This window comes from Phaethon aethereus, assembly GCF_964289735.1.
Source record: "Phaethon aethereus genome assembly, chromosome: Z".
In the NCBI taxonomy this organism is placed as follows: domain Eukaryota; kingdom Metazoa; phylum Chordata; class Aves; order Phaethontiformes; family Phaethontidae; genus Phaethon; species Phaethon aethereus.
The window spans coordinates 42,495,768-42,522,846 of NC_138577.1; the positions used below are offsets into that span (position 1 = coordinate 42,495,768).

Here is a 27,079-nt window from a genome sequence, read left to right on the forward strand (position 1 = left end):
AACTGAATTTGACTCACTATGTTTAGATCCAGATGCCAGTCATTTATACATCTAGTCACAAAAGAAAACTTGTGATTGAAGACTGAGGATAGGTTTTAGGTCTTTTGATTGATGCTAATTGCAAAGCTGTGTTTGTTTTGAAAACTGGAGTTAGCAGTATCAAACCTCTCCATGTTTTCTAATTACCAGTGAATTGATATCTAAGGTTTTTTAAACTTTTCATATTATGCTTAGATTCAAATCATTATATGAAACATTTTTAAAATGCAGTGAAATGGATAACTAGTACAACAGAACAAATATTAGCTGTTTAACATAGTTGAAGCTATAGCCTGAAACTGTCACAACTAATTACTAAATATGAATTTCATATTTAGTTTCAAGATTAAAGAAACTGAAATAGGTCTGAAATCAAGAAATGGTAGAATTTTGCCTTCGTTGTGCATTGAAATCTATGACAATTAGTGTTTTTGAAATACAAAGTTAGATTACCTCTGGTTAATTATATATGCAATAAATATGCAAAACCCAAAAAATTTCACGACGTTCACAAGCATACTCAGAAAGCCCTTCTCAGGCTTTTAACTAAATATTTGTTGGTGGGAATGAAATCAGCAACAGATTTTTCTATGTTTGGAGATGCTACATGCCTTGAAGACTTCATGCTAAATATACTCTTCTCATCACCTCCCTTCCGCTCATACCTGTACTGTTGCATTTTACAGTTAAAAACCTCAGGACCATAGATATTTACTTAAAGTAGTGCTTCTCAGTCTGTAGGTTATAGTCTTGAAAGAGTTGTGAAGACTTCAGTGAAGGTCATGTTGGTCTAAGTCTTAAGAATAAGTCCTTGTGGATACAAAATTAATTAACTTCTATGTTGACTTATTGCTAACAGCAATTGAGCTCATCCCAGGACAATAATAAAAAGTTACATTATTGGTTGCAAATCCTTGAGATGATAGCTAGGGAATGGATAGCCACCTTTAATTTCTGACAGCAGCTCAACTCTGCGAGTTGTGTGTATATCAACACCTGCAACTAGTAATCACAGTCTTGATCCTCCTCTCTGTGCTGTAAATATCTCATATAAAATTTAACCACAGATTCTCAGACTGTTGAGGTCTATAACAAGATACTCTCCCTGATGACACAATCAACTAGCTATATTAAACAGCAACAGCCCTTACAGACATAGGCAAAATGTGCCTTCTGAATATTGACAAAATATTTCAGGGTGAAACAACATACTTTGTATTAACAAGTCCAGCTAGTCAAAGTTTTTAAATTTACATCAGATTCAAGATTCTTCACTTTGAAAAGGTTGGGGGGGTGTTATCTCTTCTTTTTTTTTTTTAATCATATGTGGTATTTTTTCTGAGGGAATAAATCCCTAAGTGTCTAAATACTAATAAAATCCCATTCAGTCATGACAAAACTAAACATGTATGGTGATACTTGGTGCTTTGATGGTTTGCTTTTTGCATTCATTTCCATTAAGGAGAATCAGGTAGGCTATGCTTAGTTTTTAGTCTCAGGCATCCTGGTACCTGAGGCTTGTACTGAACAGTGGTAGGTTTATATCTGCACAGAGAAGGGTTAAGTTTCAAAAATTTTAAAAAATGCAAGTTACTGGATTTGAGTACAGTGTAACTGCAGATAAAACTCAGAAATGATAAATGTTAAATGAATGATAGCAGAGTTGATTTATAATTATGGAGTGAGGGCATGTACACTTAATCATTTTTTGCCTTTCAAAAGGTTCAGATTAAACAAAACTCTATCACACTAGCGGGGGAATTGCTCTTTCTCCATTGTTGCAGTAAGAAGGAAGTTGAATTTATGGCTAATAATAGGAGAGAAATCTGCATAAAGCTTGTGTTAAAGGATACCATTGGACACATGGTTTGTTATTAAAAAACTCATAGCTGATCTTATTTTTCTACAATACTGAGACAGCAAAAATGCTTAACACAAACATATATGAGCTTCCAGATTAGCATTCAAAAGTCTTCTCTGACACAATTTGGAAAGCTCACAACAGTGGCAAGAGGTAGCCAGCATTAGGTAACTTTCTTGTCACAGCTGAGAAAGAAATGAGGCGTTTAGGAAAGAGAATCACTTCCAAAGGCAGCTGCCAAAGAGAGGGTGGAAGTAAGTTTCATGATTGTATTGTTCACTGTCCTCTGCAGCACAGAATTATTTCCACTGAAACAGCAGCTATGGAGTGGATGGGAACTGGTGACCCAGGATTTCCTGAGGAAAAAGGTTTGAAAGAAAATACAGAATTTGTTTGCTTTGCTTTCCAAAGACAAGCTCCATCCCACTTTAGCAGAAAGGTATTCCGGGGAATCCTCTGCTTTTGTACTTTGAGCTACAAGATTCTTCCCCTGCAAGATCCCTCTGGCACATTTACTTATTTGGCTGTTTTTCAGGTATTGGAAACAGGGTATTTTGTAAGTCAGTCAGTCATACATATTTGTATAGGGCCACCATTCAGTTTAGCCCAGAACTCTTATAAGCAGCACCTATTCTGTACTAGCAGAACTAACCCTTTCTCAAGCTGTTGTCACAGGGAAAGTCTCCCTGATGGTGGTCTCCAAAAATGCTGGTACTGCATCCTTCCCTTGTTTTAGTGTCTTCAGCTCTGTTAGCTAAAAAGTTAATATTACAATATGTGCTTTGTGGTAAAAAATTCAAGACTGCGTCAAAAAGATAAACCAAGATCAAATTGTTCTCATTTCAAATGTTACATTACAGAATAACAAGTCTGTTGGGCATATCTCTTCGTAAAATATCCTCTTCTCCTCTTTGTTTCTCTATACTTTCCCGTAACATTTGAATGGATTTTACAGTTGAAGTCTGAGACAGTAATGAGGAAGCTCTAGGGAAAATGGAGTAATAACAATCTGAATGAAATTTTCAGAAACTTCAGACATACCATGATAGTTTTCAAATCCTGTGATGACCTTTCATTTTTTATTCTATGTTGTGGTTATTTAACTCTTGCAATTTTTTTCCTCTGTAAAAAATAGATTTCATATCTTTTATCTAGCTAGCTGTCTGCATATGAATGTAATGTAACAAGCCGAGTGACCTAGATCTTGTTAGCATTGACGTACAGAAGGCAGCAATAGTCTCATTCTTCTGTAAGTTGAGAGAGACATTTAGAGCAAAGAGCAGTTCTGCTATGAGCCTGTAGCTTCCAGGTTTTAAACTTACTGAAGTCCTGTGGTTATGGAGCTCTTAAAAGTGTCGTAACTTTATAGTTTGTATGATAAAGACTTAAGAAACCCAAGTTTATATAATAGAATCCAGCTATCTGTGCAAAAAGGAAAGTCTAAAGTGAAGAATACCATGAACTATTTTCCAAAGCACCGTAGCTGGTATTTTACGTACTGTTCATTTGGACAAACAAACTGTCCAGCAGCATGCAGACTCTTACAAATTTCAATGTAGTAAAAAGAGGCACATAAAATTCCAGAGTCTTGATGAAGTGACTTCACAAGAGGATAACCCAGAGATAAGCATTCTTCGTAAGCAGAGCTTGTGCTTCTGAGGCTTACAGAGTGGTTTACATAGGTGCAAGTTTCTGTTTCTTCCTTACCTTGAGCCTTTTGCAGGCATGGACAAACCTAAAACACCGACACTTGGGACAATCAGTGGGGAACTCTTGTGGAGGAGCATTTAAACTTCTTCCTTTTGGTGAAGAATCTGGCTTTAAAAGGTTGATCTGACATGTTTGCTTTAAAAAAGTACTTTCACCTAGAGCCAGAGTGCAGAATTATCCACGAAGTAGCACTCAGATGTTGGCCTCTGTCTTCTTGGCAGAATCATTGATGTCTGAATTTAATCCTGCACATTTCCTTTGCTAGGAGGCCTTTGACAATTATAACATGCAGATGAGTAATTAAAGAATAATGGGGGGGTTTGCAAGATGTTTCATAGTGCAGATGCTTACTGTAATTCAGTGATTAGTTCTCTGACAGCACCTTTCAAGCGCAAACATAGAGAATAGATCTGTGTCGGATTTACGGAAGTGATGAGAAGTTTCCAAGGAGTGAACTGCTATGGAGTCTGTAAACCATTGGCTAGATCCCAAGACAAACTCTTACAAAGAAAACTACCCAGTAACATACTGGCTTACCAACCTGAATGGCAGAAAGATTGTGGCAGGGCTCCTGTCTGTGCCCAGGGAATGGCTCAGGGGCAAGGCTGCCACAGAAGCTTGGGCCACCTTCATCAGCATCATCCCCACAACAGGCTCCTGCTGCGTCCAAGAGCCACAGGAGCAGAGAAAAGCTGATGCAGTTATTCTCCTCCCTCAGATCTCTTTTCTTTACTGTCGTTGTTGGTTTGGGGCAGTTGATCTGAGGTGCCAATTCCAAGGCAAGTCTGTGCCTTTGGAGCTGTGACCTTCCCATAGTCTGAATGGGTCCTTGTGTTTTCTCCATGCATAATTAAGAAGTGCCAAGACCACTTTAAATCCTCAGAGATGGAGTGTTTCTATATCCTTTTCTTTCTTTCCTTGTGAAAAGGTGTAAAATTACAGAGGAAATGTAAAAGAGAAAAGGAAGAGGGGAGCAGACCCAGTTGCATTATGGTGCAGTCCTTTTAGTTGCTAAGAAATCAGACTTCCCTCCACAGCAGCCACTCTGGCTTGACCTGTCACTCCCATCTGCAGATTTTTCAAGCAGATGTGGCTGATTTGAACCTCATTCATGCCATGAATCAGTGATTTTCACCGTGTTGGATAAGATGAACCACTACACTAATTTTCAGTCCTGTTGCAGATCCTCTCCTGGAGATGAAATAGCAGGTATATTAATGCTGTTAAGTCCACTTTATTACATATGAGTGTTGCCTGGAGATACCCAAGGAAGCTCCATTAGAGAGCACTAAATTCAATAACCAAAGCCTGATATTTACTAGCATTTCCAGCATTGAGATAAACTCAGACAAGTTCAGGGCTGAATTCATCTCTGCATTTCATTGATGCTACACCACTGATTTAAATGGATTTCCCTGTCAGAAATTAAGAGTAAAGTTTGGCCAAATGCAATCCTCACTTAATATTATTTCAAAAGATGAAACTAAAATTTGGGTATTCCTGAGTTTCCCTCTGAAATTCACTTAAGTCACCTCTACTACAATTCTTGTTTCCTACTCTGCTGTCTGGCTAAAAATAGTGCAAAATGTCATTAATTCCTAGTACAATTTTTTTTGTTATTATCTTTAGTTATACTTGGTGTGAAGTGTCTCATTTATGGAATATAGACTAAACTGTTCTTAGAGTAAAAAATGAACCTCTATGCTGGTAAACCTACCTTGCCATAACAAGCTTACTTATTTGGAATTATTTTGGATGTGGAAAACATAGTAGAGTTTAACAACAGCAATTGTAAGGAATTAAGTGTAGTTATTCATTTTTTGTCCAAGTTGGTAATGAACAGCTTTCACCCTAACGAGAACCCCACTGTGCTGCAGCCAGTACGGTTATATAGGCTAGATCTGTTGTATGCAGCCACCACAGCAACATTATTGCACTCTTACCAGCTTGCAAAGTCTAGCTAGAGCGCTGTGTTAAAAGAGCAATCAGAGGTATCCCTGAATTGATTGGTATTACTCTGAACTGAGCCTTTCCTCACCATCCCTTTTAGTTTAGCAGGAATTATTCTGCTGGGCAAAAACAGGAGCCATTCTGTTATCGCATCTCTCTCATAGAAGCAGAGGTATCTTTCCAGGGGTTTTAGATGCAGCTGCTTTTGGTAAGGTACTCCCCTTCCTTTAATCTTCTTTTCCAAGTCTTACTAAGAACTAGTTTATTTCTTTAAACAAGGAATTTCCAGTGTAAATCAGTCACCAACTAAAGCAGACAGTATGTTAAAATTCACATGACTTATAATTTTTAATTTAATCTTAAATTATCATTCCCTAAGAAGTCAACAGTGAAAAATAATGGGGCAGACATCTTAATTTAGAATCTAACACTTTCTAAATAATCTTTTAATAAAGTAGTCTTCAATGAGTCAGTGACACTTTTTAGTGAGTCACTGACTGCAATGGATACAGGATTATTCCTTAAGTTTTTATAATCTTTCTTAATATTGCTGTTAAACTGAGAATAAAGTTGTCAGGTAAAAAACCATTTACAGAACCCTTAGGAAACAATTAAATTTAAAATAAGAATAAAAAGTGTTCCAGCACATATTTTTTTCTTTCCTGATCTGAGAAAACAGTGCCAGATTTTAGTCAAACATTTGTTAAGACATTCTTGGTGGTAGCCTTAATTTATTCTGTTTAAAAATTAAACCAGTCCAAGAGAGTACTATTGGGGTCAACTTAGGTTCTAAGTTTGCTGAACCACAGGCATCTCTGTAAGGTAGAAAACTGCCAGTTCAAAATACATAAGCTAAAAGCCCTATAGTAATGTTACCCGCCATAGCCCAATGGAAAAGGTAATTATTTCATTCAGTGTTTTTTTTTTGTGTGAGACGGCAACAAATTAAAACAACTAATGCACTTCAGTGAACAATATTTAGTAAAGCTCAGAGGCTTCAATTAACCACAGTTTAATAAAGGTACTAATCTGTATTAAATGAAATCCTTCAAGGGCTCACATTGAAACAATGCATAAGTAGTAATCAGCAAGTCCTGATGGAGGGGCCTGCTGGGGCAGATAGCTGGAATGTGCTGTGTAATCAAATTCCAGGAGATTTAAACCCAACAAAAAAAGAGAAATTGCTCAAACCTTTTTTAAGTAAAAGCTGTTTGGGTGATTTTTTCTCCCCGTCACTAGATTTTAATATCCAGCACATTCAAATCTGCATATTCCAGAAAAAAATACATTAAAATCCTTATTTCAAAGTCAAGTCAAAACAATAAGGTAATTTAAAGCTGCTTACATACCCTCCCTGTGAATGACATCCATCATACAACTTTGCAAATAGTAAGATTAAGCTGTTCAACGTTTTTTTTCCCCACCTCTGTACTATGTGTATTCACTAAACCCAGAAATTTTAATTAGCCGCAATTTGTGTGTTTAATTCCTTTCAGAATCCTCTGGAAGATTGCAGGCTGCACTCAACATACAGTGCTGGAGAGCAGCAGGGATGTTTATTCTCAGTCATATGTAAATTTTTGTGTATGTAGAATTGAATAACCTTGTAGAATTCAAGATGATTAATATTAGCATTGTATTGTCTTTTAACAGACAATATTTGTTTTGTATTAATTTAATGAAAGGCCCATACCACCTTGCTTTCCAAAGTCATCACAACACAAGGAAGAGTCTTTGGACATGGTTGTATTCTGATTTCTGTCACTGCAGATCTTAGTGTAAGTCTCATAGCAGGCAAAAATGGAAAAAAACCTAAACACCCCCCCCCAAAAAAATTACTTATCTATTAGAAATATTCACATCAATCACTTGGTGTCTAGGGACTCAAATTCCGACTTAGTGATTAGTGGATGAACAGACTGACAATTTTGCCAGTCCTGTCTGACCCCTCAAGAACACTGAACTTCACCTTAGTCTTTGTGGGGTGATAAGGTGGAAATTGTACTTCCCATACCAGCGGTGTTAATGTTTTACGCTACGTGGTCTAAGCTATGTCATACATCACAGCTCCGCTTTCTCTCATATACCTTTCCAAGTGAAAGGAGTCAGCTGTGACTACACAGAATGACCAGCTGATAGCACAAGTCCTAGCAACACTTCTTTCCTTGAGCCTATAGCTTGCAACTGAGGTCAAGAGTGGTTTAAGGAAGTCATTTAGCCTTTATGAGGGAGAAGGAAGAGGGATTTCTAGCCCATAGAAAGTATTTCAATACTACATGGAAAGTTGCCACACAGAATGTGTCGATTCACATTAAAATCTTTTACTAGGAACTGGAGTTAAAAAATGAGGGTAAGATCTACCAAAAAGTAGAGACAGCTCTCTTCTTCATGTTTTCGTGTTCAAATGCCTTCACAGAGGCCAGAAGGCCAGACCATTTCCTGTAATGGTGCAAAAGTTGTAAGCTCAGTCCTCTGCAGGTGGATATCATCCATCAACAGGCTTTATCATGACTATTAATTTCAAATTTAGGGGAAGAAAGAGGTAGGGAGCTCATTCCAGAGGGTGGGCTTATTGAGTGATGAAGGTCTACAACATTTTGCCCAAGAGTCAGAGTCTTTTTCCAAGGCTGAACTTACAGTATTCATGCTTGCTGTTTATTTCCAGGTTGTTGTAATGGAGACCTCCCATCCCAACTGTGTTTTATGCTTACACATACATACATACATCCAGTTGCAAGAATTATTGCATATAAGGAACCATACAATGGCAGTATCATTTTCTTGTTGAGACCATTTCTGGCAGCTGGTACATCAAACTAGCACACAGAATCAGTGAACTGTTCTGGCAAAAAGCACAAATATGACAGCAATGTGAAAGCATGGGGCTTGTTTTCCTCATTGCTAGGCTCCAGTCTTTCAGATTTTCCAAAGTCATAACACTGTGGGTTGCCTACATAGAAGAATTTGCAGGATTTGAGATTTAATAAGGCCCACCCAGGTTCACTATAAAATTGTAATCCTAATATTAATTCAAGGATTAGAAACAAAACTGTAGGACTGGCTTAATAGTCATGTTAAGTCAAAGCCAGAATAGGCTGAAAGAAAGCCTTTCAGTAAAGCTTTCAAACAGCAAGCAAAGCTAAATCCATAAATTAAAATAGGGTAGAAAATCCAGTGAAATATTTGGTATTATATATAATGTAGGTCATAATTTTGTGTTGATACACATCATGGCTGATTAAATGCTGATATAGGTCACCTTTAAAGTTATTTATTATACCAGAATTTAAAATTAAAATGCTGCTTGAGTTTTTATATCATATCTTTTGCTTGAGGAATTCAGATTAAACCAACTTTCAAACTACTGGAGACTAAGATACAAGCTGATTTTTTTCAACAGTCCCTTTAAAGTAAGACCCTCAGTTCAGATCAAACAAGATACACTAGAAGAACCTACTTAATTTATATTTCCTGGGATTTTCTTCTTTTCTTAGTCTGTGATTTAATAAGATTTCTGTCTCAAAGCTATTCTTTTCCTTCTACTTTGATCCTGAAGAAAAGTCATGAAACTTTATAACATCATTTTTGGTGATTGTTTCTTTGTTATTGAAGAATACTATGTGTTTGCTTCCATTTAAGCCACCTGGTTAAGCCTAAACATCAGAGAGAAAGCAAGAATAATGTATTCATGTACATGAAAAGAAGTCGTCATTCTTAGACTTCTGTAACATTCATCTTGGAAAAATGTGTGTGCTTTTACAGTCATATTTGAGTCACTGAACAGTTGGAATAACAATTGCATTGAATATAACTGATAATATTTGACTTCCTTTGCCAATTAAGAAAGCACATGCCAAGGAACAACCGGTGAAATTTCACAGTCCACAGGGAAAAGATAAATAATGATTGTATACATGGAACTATATGACAAAAAATGTCTTGCATCACACACTTACCTACAATTGACCTCAAAATTTAAGTGATAGAATTATGCACTTTTAAATTTAATCTGTGTGAAATTTTCCCTTTTTTGGAATGTTAAAGGATATGAATTTGATATATCAACTCTTACATGAAGAGTTGCTAGCAGTAGTCACAGTGATCTTTATTTTTTTTAATTGAAGTTGAATCAGTATAGACTGTTGACAGAAAGACGAGAAAAGCAATGTTTCATTGCCAAGGGGAGTAAAGGAGCAGTGATCAACACTGGAACGTACAATCTGGATTAAAAATATAGTAGTGTGACAAAGGTCTTCAAGTTCTCAAATGTAGTTATGATTCTGAGTCAAAAATACTAGAAAGATAATGAAAATTCCTTGTCATAAAAAAAATAATGGCTTGTCTCTTGACCCTGACAGATATGTGCATGTCATGGAATTCTTATGAGCTAAATAAGATCAGAAAGCTATAAATATGCTTCTAGTTTTTGTATGACTGATTTTTGCATTGATGCATCAATGTAGGTCACAAAATAATCTTTGATCTGGACTTTTTTTTTTAAATATTGAATTGCATAATGCTATAAACATTCAGTGAAGAAATATACTTAAAAACAGAGGTATGAAATCTTTGTAGTTCTATGAGGGACTGTCAAACTATTTCAGATTTGCTGAACTATGACATTTTATACATGCTGCTTGCATCATTACACAATTACACATGCTTCCCCCATGACAGCATTGTGTGTTAGAAGCATAAGCAAACTGCATACAAACAGTTTCTTGTGCTGTTCACAATATCTGAATTAGGATTTATGTGACAGTGTTTCAAATTGATCATTCACTCCAATGGCTTCATAAATGCTCATATTCTCTAGATGTTTTAAACTTCTTCGCTCACAGTTATGCAAATATGCTGTAGGTATGTACAGTAAAACCATATTTTTATAAAGCAAAAGTATCTGTAAGGTATTACTATACTCCTGATTAATTCAGGTATTTAATCACTAGGTTATACTTTAGTTGTGTTTTTCGTATTTATTTATTAATGGACTGAAACACTGCATTAGGTCGACAATTGAAACTTGGATATTATCTTTCAGGAAAATCAAATGTCAACAATCTCTGCATATTTCACATACACAAAAAAATGCTAACTATACAGCTAAGCCTAGATCATAATAATGCCAAAATATTATAATGCCAAAATCGCTATGAAATAAAATACTTCATATTCTACTTCATAGAAGTGTTTCTAAAAGAAATGTGACTGTTACTGCAGGGAGCAAGTTTCCTTTCTCAGAAACAGGTTTATAAGAGCCACACTTTGGATTTGCTATGTGTTTGCTAAAGCAACTGGCCACAAGATGTTTTTAATAAAAAAAAGATTTTTCTTCCTCCCACCCTTCTCCTCCCCAACAATAAAAGCCACTGAGGGTTGCATGGGAGAAGGTCTACCAGGCAGCGTAGGACTTTCTCTGATATTTTCCATTGCATTGTGTCAGACAAGGCAGAGAAGAAAGGTCTGCACCGGGTGGAGAAGAACAGCTGTTCATGCAGTGGTATGGAAGGGTCCAGACCTTCCCAAGTGGGGGCTTGGGGTAAAGAGCTGCCGTACTCTTGGCTGCAGGAGTCACTGCGGGGGACAGAGCGCAGCTCTCCCTTCCCCTGCCCACCTCGGTGGTGCTTGCAGCTTCTTCCTGGAAGTGCGTCTTCTGTCTTTGTTCTGACCAGACATGGGCAGGTACAAGCAGCAAAAGTGAAAAGAAAGCTTTTACCCTTTGTAATGCATTATATGTCTGAATGCTTTCCAGCTCACACTTAGTGCAAGCGTTAGAGGAGCAGCTGTGACTTGGATGTAGGCTCTCAAGACTAAAAATTGGTCTTTACTTCTTCCATCCACTTTCATGTTTGGTGAAAGACAACTGTGAGTCAAAGTCAAAATATCCATTTTTACCTAATCTGCTGAGAAATGTTTTCCTTGGCTCTATTTGACATCAGTATCATGGCTTGCTAGCACTTTACACGGCTTGGTGTCAAGTGGTATGTCACTGGCATCATTTATTAAACTCTTCCCTTTACTTAAGAGTTATCTAAAGTAGTACATTTGGTTTCAGTTCAACATATCACTGAAATCAAAGGTCACAACAAAACACATAATAAAAAATGACATCTGAAACAAAAAAAAATGGAGCTGTTCTTTATAATGCCGTTTGAATGGCAAATTAGAGAGCAGTATTGTTGTAACTTCATTCAGAATACATCCACCATCTCTTCACAAGAACATATATAAAAAAGCCACAATTTGGCTATCAGATTCTAAATTATACATGGTGCTTGACACATGCCTAAATCATATCTCCCTGTTATTTGATGTTTCATGGCCGAAATGTCGTGAAATCAGTAAAATCTGATGCATAGCATACTGCAAAAAGAAAAGTAAGACACACAGGTTATAGGGCAGAAAATGAAATAGCTACATACATATAGGATCTGTGCATTTTAGTACCCATGTTTTGTGTAATAAAGCTGGCAAGAGTGGTCCAGGAGGGTACCCCTCCTACCTTCCAGCACAGTCTGCAACGCGGTGATGAATCTGACACGAAGATAGTTACAAGAATAGCTTAGAGATCCTGGCTAAAGTGTCACTAAAATCTGGGGATCGAGTTCTCTATCTTGCGTGGTGTGTTTACCGCCTGGAACTCGCGATTTACTCCCATGTTTTGGTGTGGTTAGTGCTCTAAATGGTTTCTGATACCAGTGCTGATTGTGAATTGCCGTGCGTGGAGGGTGCAGTGATCATCTGTTCTGTCTGTACGGGATTTTGTGTGATACCCAGGAAAATCTTTCAAAAAGTGAATAACTTCTGTTGGTAATACCAGAGAACATGCCTTGCAGCCTCACTGTAAAGATAAATTCCATAGGTTCTGCCATATTGTTCTCCAGACTAGAGCAGGATTAAGTTAGTGCCAGAGCTCAGTGAATTAGAGTAAACCACGGTTTGTTGGCGACTGCTGTCCCATGATAATGGTTTCTCTGGAAGTGTGTGCTGAGTGTTGTAGTCATTTCAGCCCTCTGGGGATGTCTGCTGTGCACTAGAGCTTCGGGGTTTTAACGTGATTCGAGCAGTGTGTTTTCAGCCTCTTTCCCACGCCCGGTTCTGATGTCTGTTCATATACGTAAAGACTTTTTTTTTTTTTTTAACCAAGGCTGGACATAAAGGGTGAAGAAACTACAAAATTGCTTTCACATAGGCAGGTTCATCATGCCAGATTTCCCAGAAAAAGAAGCCACATTAATAAGTTTTCTGGCTCTTTTACCTTTCATAGTGAAAGTGATTGATGCAAGCCCTAGTGCTATCTTTGGAGTGTTACTATGCCTTGTCTTGTGAACTAGTCATCTATAATTATTGCTCCCACATTCTTTCGTCCCCCTCCATTACAATAGTGATCACTTGGTTTGGCAGCAGTTTGCAATTTTGTATAATGAATTAAGAAAATTTTCACAAATGGTCTCTTTATGAAGCTGCTAACAGAGGCATTTGGAAAAACAGGCATGGAATTAATAATTTTGGAATTATTAATAAAAAAAAGGAGGAGAAAAGGTGTGCCTATTTGGGGGAATCATCTACTATGACCAACTTCCTTTCAATTTATGCTTTGAAATTCTAATGTAACTTTGTATCTCACCAGTTTCTAATTATTTCTTAATTTGTTAAATACTTAGCCATTTGATCTGCCCTTGCATTTTCTGAAATGTACTTTTGTAGTTTCTTTCCTTTCAGAAATCTCTGTCCTGCTACTTCTGCAGCGAAGGTCCATTACTCTACACAGTTGTACTTTAAGACAAAAACAAGAAACTTTGACAGACAGTCCCAGTTTCTGTCTAACAACCTTGAATATCTCAAAAATGTCACATTTGTCCAGCATATCTCATAGCAAACTTAGTGGGCTGGCTTTGTTTTCTCTTTAAAATGCAGACCATATAAGTAAATTTCTACTATTAATCTGAAATATTTCCATAATATTTTATCCCTGCTTGATATGAGGTGTTGGTGTACCAGATTGGACTATGTACAAATAGGTGCGTTTATAATTTTCTCTGTGCCTGTAACAAGCTACAGCTACGAAGACCTGACAGAAGGAATACCTGCTTCCGGATCTCTCTTAGTTGCGTGTAAAGTCCACTTAAAATTACAGTCCAAAAAGAGAATAGAATTTAGACCTTGTTGTTAAATCTTCCTATGTGATTTGAAACCGGTTCAATTTTTTCTAAGTTAATAATGCAAATTCCACTTGATCCTATCTGTGTAATGATATGACATAATCAGAAATCATGACATATTTAATTCCAATATATGCAAATTAGGTATGATTATCAGCAGAAGAAAGCACAGTGCTGTTAGTTTATTCCATATCAGACAACCGACAATAAGGGCTCATATAATCGAAAATTGCACAGTTCCAAAATACCAACCAAAAAACCCAGAATTAAGAATTTCCCCTTATGACAGAGAAAACCTAAGAAGCATCACAGCTACACCGGACTGTGCTGCCAGGGTGAGGGGTGCTTCTCCTTGGACTGTTTTGCCCTGTGTTTGTTTGGTGGCAGTCCCTGTGCAGGGAGCTGGGGTGGCTGTTCCTCCGGCCAGGAGCCCGACTGCCACTCCCCCGTGCTGTGCCAAGCGAAGTGGAGAAGGGCAGTTGTCCACGGGACAGTGCAGAGGAGGCAGCACCGTGCTTGCCCTTGGTTTAGTGAATGAAGGTGGTTCCAAACAGGATGGCCCACAGGAGATACCTAGATGCGAGGAGTCTCCAGGAGAAGAGACGGGAGGAGATGGTGGAGAAGCACAGAGGGGTGTAGAGGGCGAAAAGGATGTTGCCCTGCACAAAAGAAATATCCTCGGATGTTTTGCCTTCTGAGTGTTCCAGTGAGCAGACTGATCGTTTCCCTCCTTCAGCAAAGGGAAGCTTCCCTTCTTTCACATCTGAGAAAGTGACGAGTTTGGCTCAGCAAAAGAGGAGGGAGACAAAAGAGCTGATCAGCAATGTTTTCTCATCTCCAACCTGGCTCTTCTCTTGTTCCATTTCTCCAAAATAGTGCCTGGAGGAAGGCTGGAGGGTGGTTGAAACCAGGACCTCAACAAAGGCATTCTAGCAAAGGCTGCCTGTGGGGCTGCATTACGCAGGGGGATCAAGAGGGACTTGTGAATAACTGCAGAGCTGGAAGAGGAGATGAAATGTGAACAGTGGCGTATAATTGGTCCATTTAAATGTTTAGGCTTGGAGAACATATGAAGTCCCCAGTCCCTCAGGCCCTTTCATACAATTACATACAACTTGATTGTAATTGCTTCATCAACTCAGCACCCACACAGTGGCTAGCAAAACCACCTCACTGTAATGAAAGAGAAGACAATGTTATAGCTGTCATAAATTTCTGGGGTAAAATGAGCCATTTAGAAATCAAGTAGTTCAGACCAAATTTAGATTCAGTGCAAAACTCCTACATGTGCATTTTAACCTCACCATTTTTTATTAGAGAGCAATGAGATCTGTCTTAATGGGACGGTTATTTTCTTTCTTTAATTTGAGGAGCCAGAATTAATGTTACACTTTCTTAGAAGCCAAAAACAGGTTTACTGGTTTAAAAGATAAATAGACTGCCAGCAATGAATAGCAGAAAAATATTTCCTGTATATTCTACTCTCCAGTTACGTATATGAGCCTATAGAGTTTTGTGATACCATGTTTCATTATGATTTGTTAAGCTACATTTGACATAAATTAGAAGTTCATATAGGTGCATTTCTCTTCTGTCAGATTTTGATTAAAACAGCTTGATTTTTACAGCAGTTCTTTACAATTAGTATTATAAGCTCTTAAGAGCACTGGAGTGAAATACTGCGGTTATGCTAGATACTTCTGTGAAAGCATTACCACAGTGCTCAGCAGAGGTGGTGGAGAAAACCAAATCAATTTTTAATAGGAATTATTAGGAAAGGAATAGATAGCAAAACAGCAAATGTCCTTTTGCCACAATACCAATCTGTAATTCACCTTTGGTGCACAGTTCTGGTTCCTTCCAGAAGGAAGGATAAAATTAACTGGAAAAGGTTTGGAGAAGGGCAGCAAGGATGATAAAATGTAACAAATGGTTTCTATGTGAGGAAATACTTGGTAAATAGTTAAACTGGGCAAAAAAAATAATTAAGAATGTGTCTTGAAAACCATGACTGGTACGAAGAGGATGGATGGGAACTGACGGTTCACTGCCTGTCTCTGTATTAAGCATGATGGGAACGTGTGAGGAGTCACGTTCAAAACAAACGGAAGGAACTGATTCCCCCTGTGGCAGGGAGAGGGCGTTAAGGATGCTGAAATCAGCAGACAAGTTTGTGGAGGAAAGCTCATGGAGGGTTACAGAACATGTAGAAATCACAATGCAGGAAGTCCATGAGCAGAAAATAGTTGCTAGCTGAGAAACTATTTGGAAAAAGCATTATATACATTTGAAATGTTTTCCCTTTTCTCTAGCACCTATTTATGGCACTTGTAGAGACAGGATAGCAGGCTAGATGAACCCATCGTCTGCTCAAGTAGGGCTTTCTTGCTAGAAAAAGTTTATTTATTTATTTTAAAAACTTCAACCTCAGAGCAGATTTAGTGAAATCATAAATATTTCTCTAAAGAAACATTATGAATGAAGTCAGTAGGCTTAATTTTTCCCCTCATATGCCAGCGCCCATAAGAAGGAAATAGGGGAACTTTTTGGAAGTGTTCTTTATCATATATCCTTCATTTTCATAAGCTTTTCTTTAATATTTTCCCCTGGCGTTTCTACCGATTTTGAAGAGGTCTGTAGGAGCCTGGATGTCTACATCAATTCTTGGATCTAATCACACTCCCTAGGTCTTTTTGGAATTGCTGATAACTTTCCGGTTAACTTATCGATAGAGTGCATGGTAACGACTGGTCAGTTATGCTTGGTCTGTATAATGTTTTGAAAATGTATAAAGCATAAATACAAATTTGCATAGCAGCATTAACAGAGACATACAGTTCTCATTTCTGCTACCTTGCAATAAGAAAAACATCAGTTATAATGCTTAAAATCATAAACTATTGAGTGAAAAGTCACTGATTATTTTTAAATTATTCTAATTCTTCTAAGTACAGTATAAAAATTACATCTGGTAAACAATGCTAACAGATAAATTCTGTAGTGTAGTGTGGTAATAAATAACTGCATTCTGTGCCCCCCTACTCTGTACTGAATACAGCTTGATTTTCAAGACAATTCAATATTGTTCTTGGAACAACTCTGATGATGAAGTGTTTTGGAAATCAGTTAGAAGAAGAACAAAATGTACAGAAGTACAGCTCTGGTGAGTAAAGGCCTGATGGCCAGCCTCTAAGATGCTACTAGTAATAAATGTCTGTTAGAAAATTAAACATTTTGGGACAGCCTAATGATCCCTATCTTAATGTCCAAAGAGTTCAATTCCTAATGTTTCAAGCAAGACACAAAAATGCTTATAATGTGGGCAACACTGGAACGAGGGACAGAAATTCGGCTTGAGCACACCTATTAATAAGGTTATATTGAAGCGTTACCACCCTTTGTACTAATCTAGCTATAGAAATATACAGATACACGATCTTTACTCAGAGACAGTGGGATTGGCAAAAGTGCCCATTTGAACGCTAATCACATCAGTTGCAATAGCACTGATGCAGTTCAGTCACCAGATGCTCCTGCAAATCCTATCTGCAATTTGCTTCAGTAATACTCCATTGCCTGTCCAGCTGCTCTGCCCCACTGCAAGGTAAAGAAAGGCTTTTAACAACACCTTTCTTGCCTCGGTGAAACCTGTTTTATAACCTGGATACTTGTTGGAGATAAACAGGGTTGGGAAGCAGAGGGTTAGAACTGCCTCCAGTTCTGCTCTGCTACTGAAATTGCAGGTTTCTAAAATTGTCACTCTTGGTGCTTCTTTTAAAATAATGTTAATTCAGAGGTCAGCAGTTAAGCATCATAACACATCAACATAACACGTTAAAATCTGCCAGAATTATCTTCCTGAAAAATTTGTTCTTCATTAATTATTAATATTTGCTCTCTTTTTTTTAAGAGGAGTCAGTACTGAGCTCATTGCTAACTGCTGTTTGAGAGTTCATTTCATTAACAGTGAGCTGGGTTGAAACTATACATAATGTGTGTGTTTGTAGCATTAAATGCGCAGCATCCACCTCTCTGAAAGCACTATTGTGCAGTTGCACCATATTGAAAAAAACAGCTATCTCTGGTTATTGACCATTTCTTTATTACTCCTCAAAATATAGGAGTGTCTATGGCACTGGTAGTTTCAGTGCCGGAGAGTCATTATATTGATGCATCTTTAAATGAACAAAATGAATTGCAAAGACAGTTGCAATTTCCTGTAGCATTGGTGGCATAGGCCAACTCAACCTAAGTCTCTTTGCTATAAAACATCCTTCACAGTGCTAGCAGGTGACATATGCAAATGAGTATAGCCATTGTTGCTTGTGTTGATATTTTAAGATGAAAGATGTGGCCCCTGCCCCAGGTTACGTTGCAAGCTGAAACCTGAATCTGGGAACAATCTCAGTTATCTTGTCAAATCCAAGCACTGAAGTTTCACTTCAAAGTCAGGTTTGGATTTTTGGTCAGTTACTTCAATCATGTGAATCTTTCCTCTCGTCCCCTCACTCTTTCTCCACCCTCTCAACCAAACCAAATTCCTTTATGTTAAAATGTAAGCAGTCTTTTCCTTCTGATTCCCCAGTCCTGATCTTTTTGTCATTGAGCCGTTACTAGCTGCTCTCTTGACACTGCAACCTTCTCTACCTTTGCTGTTCTCCACAGACCATCTGTGGTCTAAAGACACCTCACAGGACATGCACATGGTCTCTGTTGTTCTGAACTGTGTGGTAGAGAAATCCTACAGGTTGTAGCTTTGCTGGAACAGAGTGTGTTTATTTATGCATACAGAGTGTGTATATGTACATACTTCATATATAAATTACATACAAAATACATGTATGCATTTCACACAAAAAACTCAGGGAACCAAGAGAGAAAAAAAAATCTCATTGATTAGCCAACCTAGCAGGAGCTTCTCAACATGTGTGATGGTATAAAAAGTTTAGAAGTTGATGCATATGCTCAGCCTTGCCCATCCTGGGACCATCAGAGCTAATGTACATAAAGGACAGTTTGGTGCTTCTGTGTTCATCAGTGCCAAGGGTGGGCAGAATGTTTTCCATGCATTAGACTCAGCCTTGTAAAAAAAGGAAAAGAGCTTATGTATGCGTATGTAGGAGTAGACAGGAATTCATCCCACCTTGAGGCGAGGAGGAAAGAGTAAAAATATTTTACATTTTGAAAACTCTTCAAGTAAGGAATTGAATACATCCAGTTGCTATGCACTAAAAAAATCTAAGTGTTGTTCATACGCAAAGATTGTTCTTCAGTGTTGATATCAGGAGGGTACAGTAAAGAAATAGTCCTCAAGTTTACAAACATTCAAGTTGTGTTTTAAGTTACTAACTTTTAATTAAGATGACAACAATGCAGTTGCTTGTTTCTGAAAGACAAAGGTTTGTGTTTATGACTTTCTGAAAAGTTACATTCACTACAGCGCAGCAACTGTGGCGAGAAACAGTGACAAACCCCAGCTTCTTTGGAAAAATGCCACTGTTGATTAATTGCAATATATTTCAACTGTGTATAGATTTTTCACAGTTACCCAATAAATACACTGGTTTCATTCTTTGGAGATTAACAATCTCTCTTGTGTGCTCAGGTTCTTTCCAGCCTGGTACACTGTTTCTTTTGAAGGATTTGTTTTCCTGGGTTGAACTTAAGAACTCAGAGCACCTTATCACACTTTCACAAGCTCTTTCTCCAAAGGGGAAAGAAGAGGGGGGAAAAAAAGCCCATTGAGGCTTGTGCCAGCTAAATCCAAGCCCTCGGGGGATTTGTTTTCCTTTGGGCGTCAGATTAGATGTTCAAACCAAGCGGTGTTGTGGGGCTGCGGGTGGGTGTCCCACCAAACCCTTAATGAGGCTAATCCCACCACAGCACATTCCAAGCAGCTAATGGGTGCACCGACTCCCACACACATCCCTGCGCTGCGGATGGACTGAGCGCCCGGTTTGGGGGGCGGTCGCCAATGTGGTGTTAGTGATGACCGGCAGCAGGGAAACGTGGACAGGCGTGCTTGCTCCGGGACAGACTTAGACGCCAAGTTTGATGCTCAGGTAAAGAAGGGGGAGGAAGTATGTTCTTGGTGGGATTTTGCAGCTAGGTTAATAAAGAGAGAGACTAAACTGAGAGATCTAAGCTATGAGTAAACTAAATGCAAGTCTAAGTATGGCACATACTTTAGGAATTCACTGTAGACTTTAAATTGTCTTGTGAATTAATATTGAAGGATTGTTTATGAAATAAGAGAAAGACAAGCTTCTTGCTCTACTCTTCTTGAAAATACTTTGCTATACTGTTCTAAACTTTCTACTATTTTATTAATTCACATTATAAACAAGGGTTTAATGCAGGCTGTTTTGTTATGAATGTGTTGATTTCCTCAAGTTATTCTAATTTTATTATGAAGACTATGGCAAGTAACAATTTATTAGACTTCTGAACCTTGTATTCCATTGCAAATTATCTCTGTCACAGAAAGATAACTGGCACGGGGCAGTGAAACCAGACACTTTCTTTTTAGTTTGGAAGGACAAGGAATTATGAAACAAGTAAATCATGTATTTTGGTATTATGACTCTGTTGGGTAGGATAGTATATTGTTTGATATCTAAAATCTGGAAAGTCTTTTTTCCCAATGTGAATTAAAGATTTTTAATATGAGACTATTATTTTTGCAGTATTATATTTGAAGCAGTATCATGAAAATTCAAATGAAAATTATTATTATATTTAACATAGCTGGGTTTCTTTTCTACTTGGAAAGACAGTATGAAAAAGAGTAGAAAAACAAATTTTAAATATCAGTTTCTTGGTTTTTGAAAGCCTGCTTTTATACCTAAAGAAAAAAGTTTTCAGTGAAGTACCTGTTATAGCACCTTTTTGTATGGGATCTTGAGGCTTAGAGAAATTGAATTAGTGGCCATCTTTAGAAGAGGTACATTAGATCTATGTAGTAAGTAAATTTACCAAGGTAAATTGTTTGCAGAAAAGTGTGCCAAAATTTATGAAATTTAATAAAGGATATTTTTAGGGAGTCTTAGCAACATGAATGATAATCATATGCTATGTAAGCTCTGCAGTAGAAGCTGATTTTGGATGCCAGGAAGAAAAGTTGGCTTATAAAGGCTCTTCATGCTTTCTAGAGAAGATAAAGGATGTTGTAGGAATGTATTTAGTGTTAAAACACACAAGCATGAAGATAAAACTGACGTTATTCTATCGGTGTTCCTTTTTTCTTACTCTACATATATGTATACACAGCAAAGGGGATTCATAAACCTGCAGCTTCTTATCAGTGTGTGTCTTCTTAAGGCAATATAGAAAGTTTGTGTACTCTTGGAGCTTGAAGAGGAGAAATACCAAGAATTTGTGGTCCAGACAGTAGAGTATGTAATTTCAAATGTTAGCATTGCAATACCTGAATAGTAATTGTAACTTCCTTCCTTTCTCTACAACACTCAACAAAACGAAAAACCTTAATTTTCCCACGTAGCTTAGCTTCAAAAATTCTGCAGTAAGAGGGTCAAATGAAGTTCATAAAGTTCACTCTGGATGCCATGAGAGTTCCAGAAAGTTAGTTTATAAGAAGTCTTTCTTTGTCTGAAAAGACTACTAAATTGAGAAATTACTCAGTAATGCACTAGACTTCTAAGCAGACTTGAGTGTATAATATACAATGTTGTGACAATGATGATGATTATTACTACTATAGTTGCCTGCATCATAGGTTTGTAAACATTTAGAAGTTATCATAAATTAGAACTTCAAGGTAATCTCTCCTATGTAAGGAAAACTTTTTTAGATTTTTCAGAATTTCTACACTTAACTGTCCTTTGCTTAAACATGAAACAGACCTTGCCCCACATTCTATAATATATTAACTTTCTGTTTGCTACAGTAAGGAATAACAACGAAATACAGTTCTATTTAATGTTTTTAATAGACTTCTTTTTCCTGACTGTAAAAGCGATGTTAGGGTGTCTGCCATTCCTACAAAATAGGAAGTCTAGCAGATTTTGCAAATAAAAATGCAAGTAAAAGAAAGATAAAATATTGTTACATAACATGAGTGACCACTAGATCCACTAAGGGATTATCGTCTGTGTAAAAGGGCAAAAGAACAACTTTTTATGTACTGAGAGTGACAAGTAATGAATGTAGCTAGAAACTCTTATTATGGTATTTTATAGTTTATACTAGTGACATTCATTGACTCCAAGAAATTTTCACAGTTCACAATCATTTTCAAAAGTCCCAGAAACACAGGTTTCTGTGTTTAAACATGAAAAACAGGGTGCAGACTGAGTTGACAAAAAGGTAACATTAGATAGTTAGTAAGATAACATTAGTTAGTAAAGTAATACTTAGATAGGTTGCTATCTAACCTTACATAGTGAAAGGTAATATTAGCTAGTTTAGTTTGGTAATGTTATAAATGCAATTTCATATTTTCTCCTTTTATAGAGGCAAGATGCCCAGATTTCCTTTAAATTATCTAAAGCTCATGTCACATTACTTAACTCTCAGATAACTTTGTTGTAGTTCATAGTTTATAGGTCTGTTTATGCTGTGCAATTAAGAAGGTAATTTTGTTATTTAAATACATTTTATAAAATTTATCTGTTTGAAATGAATTTTTAAAGGAAAGTTTCAACTCATTTCCTTATTAAACAAAATAGTTGAATTCTATCTTGGGGAATCTTTTAGAGAGCTTGCCAAAATTCATGTTGGATGGAGTGAGCACTGTCTAGGTAATTAAAAAGATTTAAGAGCCCTTAAAGTCTTTTATTTCTCATTTTGTGTTTTTTTCTTTCCTACCCACCTACTTTTCTTTTAAAAAAGATCTCTTGTGTATCTGAAAATTAAGACTACACTGAGGGAAATTACTTGCTTTCCTGTGAGTATATGGGCGAAGATCTTGAGTGTTATGAACAGGCATAGCTTCATTGAACTCAGTCAGTTTTAGAGGTTACATCAGCTGGCTCTTTGACTCTTAAAGTATCAAAGTTTTTTGTGTCTCATTTCAGAAACAGATCTTTCTTTTTTCATTAAGATGTCCACATATGAAACTATATTTTCTGGCTCCATATTAAACAGCACTCTCAGTACTTGTATAAAAAATTGTATTCAAATCATGGTGTAGTAAGTTTTATTGTAAGAGCTTTATTTTCTGGTTTCTGTGATTATTTAATTAGAGCTGACCTAGTTGTATTACTAAACTGGAAATAGATTTTTAAAAAATATTTAATTAATAGATATGTTTTTTCTTTACCATGCAGAAGGTTTTACGGTTTGAATTAATTCTTCTCCAGTGATTCCTGCTACGAGAATGCAGATGACAGGATCAAAGTCATCTGGCTAGTGAATATGAAAGCAACCTTAACAGCTTGTGTTAGATGTTTAACTCTAGAAGGGAACCATAGTTTTAATGGAAAATGTTTGCTCTCTGCAAAATGTGCAGTGTGTATCTGCAAAATCAGTGAAGTTTTCTTTTATGTTTGAAGTTTCTCTTGAGTTGTACTACAAGTTTTTTTTAATTAGGCTCATGGCATTTCCTTTCTCTTTTTTAGGCACAGAAATCATGGATAGAAAGAGCATTTTACAAGAGAGAATGTGTTCATATCATACCCAGCACCAAAGACCCCCATAGGTAATTGTATGCTATCTGTATGAAAAATGAAAGTCAATTACAAGAAAATGTCTCTACATATGTGTGCATACATATGTATATAGATAAAAATAGTTTGTAAAGACTTGTTTGATCAGAAAGGTGTTGAATTACATCTGGGATGATGGATTCCTATGGGCATTATTTGTTTACATTTCAAAATTTATTTCATCCAAAAAAAAGATAAATCAAAGGTGCATGGGCATCTATGTTAAATTTCCTTATCTTCTTAGTTCAATATTCAGTGCCTGGAATATTTATCTAAATTGGATGGATGACACATAATACTGTCAGAAGAAAATAATTGCAGTGAACTACCAATTTAAAATATGTGCTAGTTCATGCAAAAGCTGATTATTTGGCCTAATGTCATCTGAAGAAAATAGAAAATGTTCCTTAACTTCATTTTGTACATATGTAGAACAAAGCATGATTTTATTGAAATATAGGAGAGTCCATAATAAACAAGTTCATAGAAAGAAAAGTTAATATCTGTGTTACATTGCTTCCACAAGTAGAGGCTTCAGATCGCAGAAGAGTGGTCAGCAGAGTTGAAAAGAGGGTTCTTTTGAAGATTTGTAGGCCATTTAAGATAGTTTGTTTCCCTGTTTGGTTTATACATGCACGTGACTCAAGTTTTCTGTTTGTTTGATGTCATAGGTGTTGCTGTGGGCGTCTAATAGGTCAACATGTTGGACTGACTCCAAGCATCTCCATTATTCAGAATGAGAAGAATGAGGGCAGGCTTACTCGCAATGACATCCAGTCGGAGAAGTGGTCCATCAGTAAGCACACACAGCTCAGCCCAACGGATGCTTTTGGAACCATTGAGTTCCAAGGAGGAGGCCACTCCAATAAAGCCATGGTAACCATGTTTTTCTCTTAGATAGATAGTGCTGCTAGCTCAAAGAAGGCATTCACAAAGAATAAACAGCATTCTTTCTTAACTTCATTTTAAAGTACTATTTAGTGTAAGACCGTACCATATGTTTTTATGTATCGTGTGCCAAAGAATTGGTGAACAGAATTAACTGTAAAAGCTGGAATGCAGCATAAGAGGGGCTACCTTTATGAAGACTGAAGACATGCTAATGTGCTGCTATCTCAATTTTCTTCCAATGGATAGCCAACCCTCTTTTTCTGAATAACTTTAGAATTCAACCACTGTTTCCCATTGTTGGGTGTGACTTCAAGACTGACAAGTTTGAAATATACACAATTTCTTTTAATATGCCTTCAGACATATATTGGAGGATAGACTAGTTAGACTTACTGGTTCATCTTTCAATGAAGTAAGAGGCCCAGTAAATGTCTAAGACAGAAACTGGGAAATCCCTGTTCTGCCACAGGTTTCCTTGAGCAAGTCACTTAATCATAATACAATGCTATGGAGCGATACAAGAGTATATTGAAAAGCATTGCTCCACTAAGTTGGAGAGATGTTTCCAGCACCCACACTAACCCATGCATGTATTTCTTCTATGTGGCATTACATGAAAGGAAGAATCTCTCTGGTGCTATCTACACTGCAGAACCTGAGACTTTGGGAATGAAAGATAAGAGTGTACCTAGCCCATCACAGCCAAGACACTGCTTTGGGCAGCAGTGAGAGCAGAAGCCCAAACGCATGGGTGCCCTGCAGAATAACCTGCCCAGCAACTCAGTACCGTCTTCTTTGCCTGAATTCTTCCCAACAAGTCTCTCAGATCTGTTGTGGTACTAGATGGATTAGAGAGAATTAAGTGCTCAAGTACTATGCTAGCAAGAGGCAGGTATTTTCCTCAGATGGATACATAGGTGCTAGAGATGGAATGATTACTTGAGTGGATGGTTCTGATGCATAGCTTCTTTTGGTAGAAATCAGAAAACACTGTTGCACCGAGAAACAGAAAATTAGGTAATTTCTATAAGAGTATCACAGACAACTTATGTTGAGTTGATAACCAATCATCTAAAAATCTGCAAGACCATTGCTAGAGAGAGACTCTGATTCAGTAAATAACATTTGTTTAGTGTGAATAAATTGACACCTCCCTCAGCACTGAAATGAACCAAACCATGCTGTTGGTATCTTCACAAGGAGTGGGAACAAAACAGAATACTTTTTGCCAAAACTGAGAAAGATTCAGAGATGTAGTAATCATCATGCTATTAACCATATCTGGATACTTTGCATTAAATCTGTCTCTATGAGAAAGGATAATCACTAGAGCTTTTTTAGTGATGTCCTTAAAGATTATTATAAAGCAATAAACTGCCCTGCCCAGACCAAAGTAGTCTTGGGCAGCCAAGGAATAATGAAGGGTTTAGGGAAGCTTTCAATACAAATTTCTCTAGAGGATTTCTGGTCTTTATTGGGGTTGTGGTGTCCTGGCACAGTGCCGCAAGAGAACACAAGGTGCTCCGAGGTGTATGCTATGTGCTGAAAGAAATATACTTGAAGTGAAACTGTGGAGATAAAATTGGAAGTCGACATGAAGGAAAGAAAAATCTTGTCATAGAGTGCAGTCAGGAATGAAATCAGTAAGAATTTAGAAAAATATAATAAAAAGGGATTAAACATCTGAGAGACCTAAATAACAAGTTAAAATTTAGGGATTAATATTGCTGGAAAAACCCTGGATTTATTTTGACAGTACTAGAACCAGGAAGACGGTCGCATTTGCCTTCTATTCATAGTCACTAAACCCCACCCAGAACATGGGAACAACCAAATTCTTCATTAATTATATAAGTCTATAAAAGCTCCAGAATTTCAAACATCCCGCTAGTGGGAAAAGTCTTTCAAGTTAAACAATTCACTAAATATTTCTTTAATGGGTGTCCTACTTGGTTACCACCAACAAGAAAAACATCTTTTTTACAACTAAAACACAAATAAGGTTTGCATAACCAGTAACTGTGCATTCTTTTAAATGGAAACAAAATAAAGAGCTTTGGTGTGTTTGTCACTGAAAACGGTATGAAAGCGTCCTTCTAGTCACATTTTGAGCCCCAGACATTTATTTTAGGGTGGATTATAGTCAAAGTGCTGCCTAATAGTTGTTGCAGTTTTAACAAAAGAATGGTTGATACTCCAGTCTCTGAATTTACTGGGTACAAGGTCTTTCCCATAATAAGTAAAACTTAGCAAATCAAAAGCTTTCTGTGAAAGCCAAGAGTTTGCTCAGGCAAAGCAACCAAAAAATTTTGCCAGCAGAAGAGGTGAAAAAAAGAGTATTTTAATTATCTTGAAAAGTAAGGCTTGGAAAAAGGAACAAGTACATAATAATCCTTGGAAACACTTCTTGTTCAGACAATATATTTTCAAACCCAGAAGCAGAGAAACTGGAACAACAACAGGGGCAGGGAGAGAGAGAGAGAAAAGGGAGAAAACTTGATAAATGGACAATTGTTCTATTCTAAAAATATGCTATTTAGTTATTTTCTAGCTACTGGATATCAAATATCACTGTAGCATACCAGCTGGTTTTTGCTGACAGTCATGGTAGGTTAATATAGTGCCTATTGGCTAATAGCCCTATAAAGCAGCAAGATTTAGCAAGCTGACCAGCATCACGGAAAGCCTCAGGGGAAGAGTTTGGCATAAAATTCGCCAGCTGTTCCTGACTTCATTTCCTGAAATGGATGCCCACACATGAAAATTATGAAGCAAGGGAAACACAGAACTGAGTAGTATTA

General features: G+C 37.1%; 1 protein-coding gene across 2 annotated transcripts in view; it reads left to right on the forward strand.

The window, feature by feature from the left end:
• TRPM3 (transient receptor potential cation channel subfamily M member 3) overlaps positions 1-27,079 on the forward strand; it is a gene marked incomplete at both ends in the record, with an annotated part of 416,264 nt that overhangs the window by 252,249 nt on the left and 136,936 nt on the right. For both annotated transcript variants that reach the window (XM_082013364.1, XM_082013365.1), the window contains 2 exons: positions 23,301-23,380; positions 24,059-24,263. In XM_082013364.1, coding sequence (XP_081869490.1) covers positions 23,301-23,380; positions 24,059-24,263 — 285 coding nt within the window. The remainder of the gene's footprint in view (positions 1-23,300; positions 23,381-24,058; positions 24,264-27,079) is intronic.